General features: G+C 37.8%; 1 protein-coding gene and 1 long non-coding RNA gene across 4 annotated transcripts; both read right to left on the reverse strand.

Moving 5' to 3' along the window:
- Positions 1-1,256: 1,256 nt before the first annotated feature.
- On the reverse strand, positions 1,257-5,487 carry LOC144458938 (uncharacterized). Of its 2 annotated transcripts, none has more exons than XM_078162823.1 (4): positions 5,328-5,487; positions 3,290-3,404; positions 2,151-2,223; positions 1,257-1,501 (listed from the first exon to the last, which is right to left on the reverse strand). In XM_078162823.1, the coding sequence occupies exons 1-4, from the start codon at positions 5,398-5,400 to the stop codon at positions 1,454-1,456; spliced, it is 309 nt and encodes a 102-aa protein (XP_078018949.1). In that variant the 5' UTR covers positions 5,401-5,487; the 3' UTR covers positions 1,257-1,453. The 2 variants fall into 2 exon arrangements, with proteins under 2 accessions (XP_078018949.1, XP_078018948.1); XM_078162822.1 differs by having other exon boundaries at positions 1,257-1,504; positions 5,328-5,486.
- Positions 5,488-7,765: 2,278 nt separating this feature from the next.
- Positions 7,766-11,408, reverse strand: LOC144458935 (uncharacterized). Of its 2 annotated transcripts, none has more exons than XR_013488272.1 (4): positions 11,270-11,408; positions 10,344-10,452; positions 9,436-9,505; positions 7,766-8,061 (listed from the first exon to the last, which is right to left on the reverse strand). It is a non-coding gene; the product is annotated as an uncharacterized LOC144458935 (long non-coding RNA). The 2 variants fall into 2 exon arrangements; XR_013488271.1 differs by having other exon boundaries at positions 7,773-8,061; positions 10,344-10,455.
- Between the last annotated feature and the right edge of the window lie 741 nt (positions 11,409-12,149).

The raw sequence follows: 12,149 nt of genomic DNA on the forward strand, positions 1-12,149 counted from the left end.
AAATGTGCATTTAACTTTGCACCCTGAAAAATTACTTTTCTTTGGTTTGTTTGCTTTTTTGCACTCAACAGAAAATTATTTCTGCAGAACAATTTGGCCTGTTGAGAAATGTTTATTAACCTTAATGGCAGAATGGAATGGTATAGGATAGGATGGGATGGGATAGGATAGGATGGGATGGGAGGGACGGGACGGGACGGGACGGGACAGGATCGGATAGGATAGGATGAAATTGGATGGGATAGTCTGATATGATAAGTGAAAGCTTTATAAACACATGTTGTGTTTATATGATAACCTTATCATATAAAGATGAACACTGTCAGTGTGCATTCATGCTGTGAAGGGTGCTATATAAATAAAATTTTACTTACTTACACATATTTTTTCCCCCAACAAATAAATAAGGCAGTAACATTTTGAGTGTCACTTGCAGAAAATGGCCATACAAAATAGGATACATTGGTTTTCTCTCTGTTCTCATCTTTCCACTATCAAATAAAGGCAAAATGCCCTGCAAAATGTCACTCAAATTAACAGGTATACTGACCAGGAAAAGACTCAGAAGGGCCACAAAGAGACACAAAAAGACCATGAAGAGATGCAAAGGAATAGCAAAGAGACATAAAAATAAGTACAGGAGACACAAAATGACAACAAAGTTACACAAAACCCATCAATAAAGACATAAGATTATGTCAAAGAAACATAAAATTACCTCAGTAGGATACAATCTTACCTCAGAGAGACCTAAATGACTACAAAGATGCAAGACAGCCACAAGGAGACACAAAATGACAACAAAGTGATATGAAACAATCTAAAAAGATACAAGATTACCCCAAAGAGACATGAAATTACCTCAATGAGACCCTTAAATCAGAGACACACAATTAACTCAAAGACACCCAAACAACTACAAGATATAAAATGACCAAAAAAAGACCCCAAATAAACACAGAAAACACAAAGATGCATAATGGCCACAAAAGATGCAAAACCACCACACAGTCTGTGTGTCTTGCACCTGTGTAGAAATGTAGGTGGTGGGGCCCTTCACATATCTGTGCCCAGGGGCCCATTGTCTCATAATACGCCCATGCTTTTAGGAAGCTGAAGTACTCATGATGCTTATTTGCCGCTGATGGAACAGCTGACTGTAGTGACATCATTTATTCTCAGTAAGTCTTCGCTGTGCTACCAGTCAAAACCAGATTTTTGAATGTGTGATAAACATGAGTCAACTGCATTTTAAGTCCATTGAACATGATTTATTCTTGTTCAGCTCCAAATAAAGAACACTGCTGTTACTGTCAGAGTCAATTTAACGTTACTGAAATTGGTTTTAAAGCTGCATAAAATTACATTCATGAATCGATACATTTAGCAGATAATGTTACGAGTAGCTCCTTTGCCTTGATGTTTTGATTATGCAGTAACGTCATCCAGGACTTCAAATCTGCCATTTTGAATTCTCAGTGGCAGGAGGGCAATTGATTTTCTTCTGTGAGAGAAGACAGAGAGAAAAGAAAATGATCAATTAGACAAAAAAATGTAACGAAATTTATGAAATTATACTTGTTTTCATGATTAATGTCAAAGAACGACTCTCTGACTTGAGGTCGGTCTTACAGCCTTTGTGGGTACTTTATTGCTTACAACTTCACATAACGCAACAATGAGACAGAACAGTTCACCAAATATTCTTATACTCCTCCTCAGACAGACATCATACCTAACTTTCCATGTGTGTATGTGTGTGTGGGTGAGGGTGTTTCCTTGCACTTATTTCATCTTAATACAGCTTGTTCTGCCCCAGTGTCACACAATGTTTGTTTTAGAACACTCTGCTCTTGTCACTCTGCCCCATTCAAGATTGTTCAATCTAAGTAAACAAGTTTTGCTTCTAACCTGATGTTAACTGTCAAACATTTCTAGGCCTTTTCGCCACCAAACTAATCTGCAAAAGTAATGAAACATCAGCCTCAGCTGTACTTCATGCTCAGTGCTAATTAACAATATTAGCATGCTAACCTGCTAAATTAAGACAGTGATCATGATAATCATTATACCTTCTTAACCTAACCTCAGCATGTTAGCATTAGCTCTCTCGCAGCCTCACAGAGCTGTAAGTGTGTCTTCAGACTCACCGCCAGTATCATCTGGTTGAACCACTTGGACTTATACAAGATACACTGCCAAGCACCTGCTGAAGTTTTAAGCCTGGAAACAGGATATAGAGGCATTTTTATTACCACAAAATCATTTGGCTGATGCTTTTTTCCACAATCCCTCTAATTAAACATTTAGATAACAGTGCAGCTCAGTTTTCCTCTGTTGTTGAGCAAGATCTCAGAGAGAGCGAGTTTGGATTTTTTTTTTAAATTGGGGCTGTATAAGGTACTTAATTGTAGTCACTATATTGTCCACTGGAGATGGCATGTGGAGAAGCAGCAGGAGTACCGCCAAAGAAGTTTAGCAATGTACTGCTGTGGACAGGGGCAGCGGCAAAATAATTTTTAGCCACCAAAAAAAGTCCCACCTAAAAAAATCAACATCAGTTTAAGTGTACGCTACATTTAGAATATTTTCACTGCTTTATCTTGCCATCAGACATTTGCAACAGGGAACTGAAGCCATTACCTATGCTCTATGCTCCTTTATGCTAAGTTTACCTCGCAGAACACAGAGGTTGCTGGTCTACCACTGTCTTGATCAGTTAGTTTGTGTTACTGTGTGACTTGGGTGAATGTAAGCTAAACAACAATCTAACGTACTGATCGAGGCAACGCTAAACCAGCAACTTCTGTGTTCTGGAAGGTAAAATTACTGTTTCTGTCAGAGGTGTAAATAGGACCTTTGCTGCAGGTCCTGCCCTCTTTCACATCTCACTCTCAGAATCAGTTATGCATGAAAAATGCCAAACAACATATAAAAAAGGTAAAGAAAAGTTTTTTTAGGTGGAACTTAAACACGTTTTGCTTGTTCCTATCCACAGCAGTATGTTGCTTACCTTCCCAGACAGTACTCCTGCCTGCTTCTCCAAACTAGGGGCGTGCTGACCGCCATATAGGTATTACATTGTCTATGGATGAGTACCTCTACAACCCTACTTAAAAAAAATCTAAACTATCATTTCACCATCATTTCTTTTTCTTTTCATTTCAGGACAAAGGCCACAGTGGAGGAAGAAGATGGTTGTCTCTGAGTGTTGTTTTGAAGTCGTGAGGTAAAACAGTTCTTAAACAGATTAAAAAACTGGTGATGGAAAAAGGCATTCTGTGCTTACAGGTAGGCATAGATGTGGCAGCCGTCTCTTGGTTCCTGTGTATAACACTTATCGATCGGTTCTTTTGTCCTGCGGCGACCTCCATAACAGCAGGGTAGATGTATATTTGCATCCACTGTGACAGACCAACACACACACATAAAGAGAAGGAGCGACACTCTTATTATTGAAGAATTTATTATTACCAACAAAACAGTGAGCGCGATACACTGTTGAACTCTTTAACTTAAAGTGGGAAGAAATAATGAAGTAATAAGTCTTTCAACCAATAAAATATAATGAAATTTGTTCTTATTGTTTTTTATGCTTTTCATAATGGCAGCTTTACAAACATGTAGTAATTATGTACATTTCTGTATTAGTAATGTTCTAACCCCACTAAAAATCACATGTTTCATTTACAAATATATAGCCTAATGAATAATGTTGCACCTCTACTATAATCTCTACTGTAAAGCAAGCATTACCAAATGACAGGTCACAGCCCAGACCCATGACCATGTTCTGATAAATTAATGAGATTAAATAATATTCTTCATGTAGCATAGTTTTTTCTCCAGAGGTCACAGCTATAGACCACAGGCGCAGCTAATACAGTTAATACAGTGACAGCTTCACTTTACTGAGACAATCAAGTTGGTTTTTTTTTTGTTTTTTTTTACTGTGCTTTGGCCAGACAGAGCAACAGTGTAACAGAGATGTGAGAGAGGTGACGGTGCTACTTCCTGCTCTAACCAAAGAAGCATGACATGGCTTGAACATGTTTGGATCAACTTGCAGCTGTGAGTTGGCGTTCTCCGCTATGACATTAAAAAAGTACCGTTCCTGGCCCTTCACTGAGCACCTACACATGTTCATGAGAGTGGCACTAAGTCCATTCAAGCAAGGATTCATATTACTGGCACACACAAACCCATTCCTCTCTCTAGGAAAGGAAGTACATAAAAATGTTGAAAATAAGTAAATAGATAAAATAAAGAGAAGAGGAACTCAAAACTCTCTTTGCATTTTATTTAAAGGCAGCATTTCTATTTAGTGTATTCAGAAGATTTAGTCTTGTTTTCTTGAAATGTAAGCCTGAAGTTCATTGTGCCAGGACTTATTCTATGTATTGTAAAGATATCTCCAAGATCCCAGGAGGGAACACTGATTGTCACTTTTCACATAACGTACAAACCTAGATGTTAGCGGGTGTTAGTGGGCTTTTTGTGCAGTGGGAAAGGGGTTCTAGTTAGAAATATCCTACTTTTAAAAATTATAATAAATATAAAATAAATTATAGGGAAATGCACATTGTTGATTTTATTCAATTAGATTTTGGGAGAGACTATAGGACACAATTATAGAGTTCTGACTTTGCTGGAATAAATTTTAGTAAATGGATCTCTTTAAACTTCTGTCACCTATAGCTCACCTGGTAGGCTGTGCACCCTATATAGGATGAGACCTTTGCAAAAGCTTGGGTTCGATTGCTGTCCTTTGCTGCGTATATCATCCCCCTTCTTTCTCCCACCCTCTCTGTCTACCTCAAACTGCACTGTCAATAAAGGGAAACTGACCCAAAAAATAATCTTTTAAACTAAAAATAATTCCATGGAGGGTTCCTTGTGGTTGAAAAATGTTTTAGATATTGGTTATTACAACCTAAGGTTGTGACTGGGGATATGCGTGATTAGCAGCATCAGAAGGACTAGTTGTTTAAACTTAATGTTACAATGATTATTTTATGCTATTGTGTTCTCCCTATAAATTCAGTTGTAATAATATTGTTTCCTAAAAACTTATTTTCATAAATAATATTGTTTTCAATAAATGTTATTCACTGACTTGTATTTAGTGACTTGCTCATAATACCACACATTTTAGCAGCATAAATTAAATTGAAACTTTCGTTTAAATGTCAGGGGAATTAGTTGTTGGGAACATCCAAAACTAAGACCTGAGCTACAATCACAATAAAGTACTGCACTCTAGTGGCTATTATTACTTTTTTCACTCTATTCAAAACAATGCAAGCACCATGCATGAGGAACAGTACCTTCTGGTGCAGAGAAGAGCATCACCACAGCCAGAGTGAGCAGACCGATCCTGACAGAGAGAGTCTTCCACATCTTCAAATGCAGCACGGCACCAAAAATGACTCTGGGTGTGTAAATCGATATTCAGTTACTTACTGCTCAAAGTCTAATGAGGAGTGAACCAGAGGAGTGTGATCTTATATATTGCAGCCTCACACTGAATGAGGAACCATTGTTGTCATGCGCAATGTGTGTATTCTAAATATCTATGTTAAGTTGATGACAGTATATTAACAGACGCTCACATACACCCAGAAGATGTTGTGATGAGTTTGTTGATCACATCTGTATATGTTTAGGTTCGTTGGTTTATTGAGAATATCGTATCAGAGATCAGCCTCTTCTTCACTGATGTCACCTACTTGATAATACACACTAAAAGCATGTCAACACTCCATTCAAATATATAAATATAATGGTGTTTCAGATTACAGCAAAAACAATGACTGCCTGTCCTGCAGGGTTTGACATTAACCATAGCCTGGCACCACAAAAAGTTACTGTGTGGCCACCAAGTTTTATCAGTTCTCTCTTGAGAATGACACTGCATGTCTCAGTGAGATTAAAAAAAGATTAAATACAATTTAAAAATCCCTATACTGTGAACCTTCGGCAACATAACGTTACAGTTCCACAAACATCCTGATTCATTTGTGCCGTTAAGTTCAACATTCTCAGAAAACGACAAACAGTGCTATGAAAATGAATGAAAAAGACTGTGAACAAAGAGACTGTGAGAGAATATACACCGATCAGCCAAGACATTAAAACTACTGACGGGTGAAGTAAATAACATTGATCATCTTGTTACAGTGCAATGTCTGCTGGGAAACGTGGGATCCTAGCATTCCTGTGGATGCCCCTTGACACACACCACCCACCCAAACACCATTGTGTCATGCCACACCACACCACAAAAACTGCTCAGGAATGGCCCAAGGAACATGACAAAGAGCTTAAGTCCTTGACCTGGCCTCCAATTCCCCAGCTCCAAATCCAATCAAGCATCCTTGGGACATGCTGTTATGTTATCTCGCAACCCACAGGACTCAAAGGATCTGCCATGAAGACCCTGATGCCAGACTTCCCTTGTCCATATCTTGACATGTCAGAGCTATATTCACTCCATAGAGGCCCCGCCGTGGATAGGCGGTATGTCTGGGGTATTGGCACGTCCCACAGATGCACAATTGGATTGGGAACTGGCGACTTTGGAAGCCAGGTCAATGCCTTTAGCTCTTTGTCACGTTCCTTGGGTCATTCCTGAGCAGTTTTTGCAGTGTGGCATGGCGCATTGTCCTGCTGGGGGGGCCACTGCCATCATGGAGTGCTGTTGTCATGAGGGGGTTTGCTTGGTCTGCAACAGTGTTTGGGTGAGTGGAGTGCCATTAAGAAGCATCCACATGAATGCCAGGACCCAAGGTTTCCCAGCAGAACACTACATTGTAACAAGATGATCAGTGTTCATTTCACCTGTCAGGGGCTTTAATGTTTTGGCTGATTGGTGTATGTACCATATGTTTACAAAGAACTTGAGTTTTCAGTTTAAATAACTAGTTGTATTTTTTCACTCTGTTAATGTCTTTTCATTTATTGAAGTGTCACAGTTAGGGAGGGCAGTGTGAAGTTACATTAATTTGCCTTTTCTGTATTGTTTTCATACAAGTTTACATTTTGGCTACCAAATTAAGAAACTTGGTGGCCGGTGTGGGGCAAGTGCTTAATAGGGCTGACCTGAATGCTTTGAAGCTTTGATCGTTGTCATGGTAGTCAACATCAAAATTGTCACAATGCTCTTTTGTATGCCTCTGTGCCAGCGATAGCCGTAGCCAAAGGCATTATGTTTTCAGATTGGACAAGGACATTTTAACTCACTGATAGTTTTGTGAGTTAAACACACACACACACACACACACACACACACTTGTGTCTGGATGGGATGAAATCCCTGCTGCAGTGGTTAGAGCAGCAAAGTACTGAACATGGTGTCTGAATAGTGTGTTCAGCTATCACATATGAGTGTAATGGTTCCGTGTCCACATACTTTTACCCATATAGTGCACTGTATATTGAATTATTAGTGTGAGTAACATGTTTATACAACATCTGACCATAACAACTGTAAGTTATCTCTTACATCTAAGTTAAGATTTCCCCATATTGTCTATATTGATGTTAATGCCACTTTTATCATCTTATTTTTATTATTTTGGCTGTTTTCATCCCTTATTTGGTATTGTCCTGTCAATTCTGTATCTTTTAAATGCTTTTGCTTTAAGTTTCTATTTATACCTGCTTTATTACAATCCCTACCGTCTGGTTTGAAAGACATGTGACACTGAGTCAGCAAAGAAATCCCCACTCATGGAGGGAATCCCCACTGTACATCATACATGTAGAATAACAAGACTCAATCACATTTTAAATGCACTTATTTATTTTTGGTTCCATGTTAAACAAAACAAAAGAACAACTCTGCCCTTACTCTCTTTGACAACTTTAGAAAATTGTACCAAACAATTCAGTTTTTACAGAAAGATAAATAAAAAAATAAATTACGTTTTAAATAGATATCTGTGCAAAAGAAATAAATAGGAAATCAGCAGAAAATGTTCTGAGTAGCTGCATTGCTGGGACATTTTTCATCCAGGACTTCTTTTAAAAGGACAGGTCAGGAGGACAGTTTAGGTTATCCTGCAGTGTGGAGAAGGGGATAGAGAACAGGAAATGTTCAATTAGAAAAGTACATGAAAAACAGAAATACTTCATTCATTTGTTGCACTGAGAAATTCATTTTCTGTTTGTTCATAGTTTTTTCTACTTGTCTTCACACCCGATGAATGTGATTCTCCACCAACTTCAAACATGTGGGTCAGTACTTTGCACCACTTACATTTAAAACACTTAATTTCAAACTCAAAAGTTATTGAGTGAACAACAGTTCTGTTGTTGAATGCATTTCACCAGTTCAGTCTATTTTACCACTCCGGGTGACTCATGGTAAACTATTCTTTAAAAGAAAAGAGACAGTTTTGCACTTTTAATTGAGTATGTTTCAACAGATGTAGACCTGATCATGCACTGATTATCAGGAATTTTTACAGAACAGTGCGCACAATGTTCTGAGATTCTTTACTTAAGTAACTCAGTGATACCACTTTGTGAAAATAGACTGTTACAAGTAAAAGCCCTGCATTCATGAGGTCGAACTAATTTAACTACATCATTTGCTGTTTTGTGGTTTTGTTTAAAGAGGAGGTGAAACATTGATCAATATGACTGAGGTTTGTTTGAACTTTACCTTAGGCAAAATATGACACTGCAATCAAATTTGATATCCACCTAGATTTGCTTGAAAACTAGATTGTATTTCTCCGTTTCGCCAGCAGGAGCAGGACGCAGCCATGTTACGATTAGCGCGTTGGTGACGTCACTCGCATGGTTGTTTATGGAGCACTGAGTTAGACACTGTACTTCAGACTACTTCAATCACTTTTTAACTTAGTAAGTGTTGATACAGTGGAGTTTGAGAGTGTTGATGAGATGCAGAGTACCACAGACAAAGTTAAAAAAAAACAATTGCCTATGTTTTTTGTGCCAATAAGACCAAATATAGTGATAAGACCTGTTTACGTGGAGTTGGGCAAAAGCAGCAAAAGTGAAAGGTAAGAGCTGCCTGAACTTGACTAACATTACATTCAATAGAAGAATGCTGCAGCTGCTTTTGTTTGTATATAAAATCTTAATCTGCAAACTAACTAAAGCTATCAGATAAATGAGTAAAAAATACTAGATGTCCATCTGGAATGAAGCAGAGTTGAAGTAGAAAGTAGTAGCAAATGGAAGTGCTTAAGTCAAGTACAAGTATGAAAATTCTACTTTATGGTCTAGTGTGTAAGATTTAGTGAAATCTACCTGTGAGGTTGCACATTGAAACCAACTGAAACTTCCCCTGTGTGCCAAGCATGTAGAACTACAGTGATTGGCATGAATCCAGACTTCTTACCAGATTTTGTTTGCTAAATAATAAACTCATGAAGACTGATTGGGTAGATGTCTGATTCTCACCGTCTTTATCTTTTTTTGCAGCCACTCAGCATCTGGTTTGATGCAAAACCGACCCTTCTTGTTTGATATCCTAGAAAGAGAAACAAAACAATTAGATGTTTTCATCCCCTGAATGTTTGTTCATTTCCCCCCTGTTGTTCATATCAAGATCATAAGTTGGAAACCACGCAAACATTTATAATTTTACAGATTTCCTTGTGCAGACAAATTAGACTTTAATGAAGCTCAATAATGTGTTAATATTTTTTTCTGTTTCAGGATGAAACCAGCAGTGAAGAAAGTGGAAGAAAACATGGGAGAGAGGTTGTTACTGGATGTTTTTTCTATAATAAAAGATGCATCAATCGATTGGCTAGTGATTAGGATCGGCTGATTTTCAGCTTGATCAGCCATGACAGGCTGGTCAGTGTCAGATATAGCTGATCCTGTGCCTATCAATACAGATTGACTGATACAGATTTGGGTGGGCTTACGTAGTTTGCTAGTCAATCCAATTAGTTCTCTCACGAAGTAGGCTGCATTTGATAGATTTGGTGTTTTATTCCTTGGCAGCAAAACATTTCAGTGCTTGTGACTGAAAGGGAGCTGTCAGTCAAATGGAATCTGATCACGCCCCAACAATCCTGAGAAATGGGATGAGCAGCCAAATGAGCTGTTTTTGAACTACGTGTTCTAATGGATACCCAGTGAGGCACTCATCTTTGATATCATATTATGCATTTTTATTATTTCAAGCCAAGTTTCCAGTGGCCTTAAAGAGAAGTTCCAAATATGTCTGTGCATGCCGTCAATTATAGTTCTTGGAAAGAAAGAAATTTGGAATCAGCAGGTCAGACTTAAGAAATCAGATATTGGAATCAGCCAAGAAAATTGCAATCGGTGCATCTCTACCCAGATTTAATGCTTACACAAAGGCGTGATTGCAGTCCAGGCGTGCTATCTGTTCATAACACTTTTTGATAACGTGGATCTTCTTATTGGTGAGGTTTCCACTGCAGGTGCAGGGTATATGCACACCTACTGCAAAACAATTACACACACAAAGAGAGGAAATACTGTCATTAGTCAATGTTACAGCATTAGTTTCTAGTCATCAGTGTAATAAGAGTGGCCTGTTACACTATGGGAGGTACTCATGAAATGTGATTACTCAAAGACTCACTGTAGCCATAGTTACACTTCCCTAAATAACTGCTGGTGTGGAATTTTTATGACCAAATCACATGCATTATTAAATTTGTCACAAACTGAGGACCATTTTCTCTTATCTTATATTTTATCACAGGAATTGGTTTATCTTAAACAAATTCTAGATGGACAAGGCTGTGTTAAATTACAGGTATGTAATTGAAAACAACACAGTAATAAAAGTAATAATCACAGTAATAATCCTTAATTATTTTTTTAATGTATTTGCACTCTGTAATTGCCTTTTTGTCAGTGCTATAGTTAATGATTATTCTCATGAAAGATCTGCCAATTAGGTGCCAGAAAATAGAGGAAAATGCTTGTTATAATTTAGTCAGAGCCCAGTGTAACATTTTTAGATTTCTTTTTTTGTCCAACCAACAGTCCAAAACCTAAAGGTATTCACATCATTGTCATATACCATAAATAAAAGCATCAAATTGTCACATAGAAGAACTAAGAACCAGCAAATATTCTGCATTTTTGCTTTGAAAATCACTGTATAAAATAGTTTTCTGTCAATTCACTGATCGATTAATTATCTAATCATGTAACCCTAACACCATTTCTGTGTTGGAGTCAAATTCCAGAAGGCAAAAGCTGCACACATCAAATAAAGCAGAGGACAACATGAGTTGAGTTTTACCTTGCGATGCAGCAGAGAGCATCATCACAGCCAGGGTGAGCAGACAAATCCAGCGGCTGACAGAGAGTGTGGTCCACATCTTCAAATCTTCAAAATGTCTCTGGAACTCAGCTTCAGACTGCTTTGTTTTTCAGTTGAACTCGCCAAAGTCTAATGATGAATGAACCAGACAGTGGGGATCTTATATACATCTTCTCACATGTGGAAAGGGGAAGCATTGTTGTCATGCACAATGTTCCTTCAGTGGAAATAATCATGCTGCAGTGATGACAAGACAGGGCACTCTCGTGCATACGGAGGTGTCTATCATGCCCATATATGTTCAGGTTGTGTGTGACGTTGTTGCAGGACTCATCATCTTGCTGTTACCTGACATTCACATTACACTGAAGCTCGAATCCTAACTGCCTGAAACATGATCATATATACTATATAACCACCTCATTACACATTTGTCTACATACTTTTGGTCTTGGTTGTTTTTCATGATTTTGGACGATTTATTCCAATCAAGGTCAATGTTAATGCCCCCAAACAGAATAATATATGTAGATAATAAAATTACAAACAACTTGTAGCAAGAAGTGTTTCAGTGACAAATATAATTCTCTGACAAATACTCACAGGTGAAGAGGTTTGAGTAAAACATTTTGTGTAGGTTGAAATGCTCAGATCATACATGGATGGATGAATGAATGAATGAGTGAATGAAAGAAAGAAAGAAAAAGAAATTAAAACTAAGTCATTTACATTTTGTTAATTGCTTGTTGACAAGAACTTCTACACTGGTGTTAACCCAACAAATGTAAAAGCAGTGTGACAAATGTAACACTCAAAATTTCCTGTGAGTCAAGAATTAAGTCATAATTATTTCAGGTGT

The sequence above is a fragment of the Epinephelus lanceolatus genome, chromosome 20 (assembly GCF_041903045.1).
Source record: "Epinephelus lanceolatus isolate andai-2023 chromosome 20, ASM4190304v1, whole genome shotgun sequence".
NCBI classification, from domain to species: Eukaryota; Metazoa; Chordata; class Actinopteri; order Perciformes; family Serranidae; genus Epinephelus; species Epinephelus lanceolatus.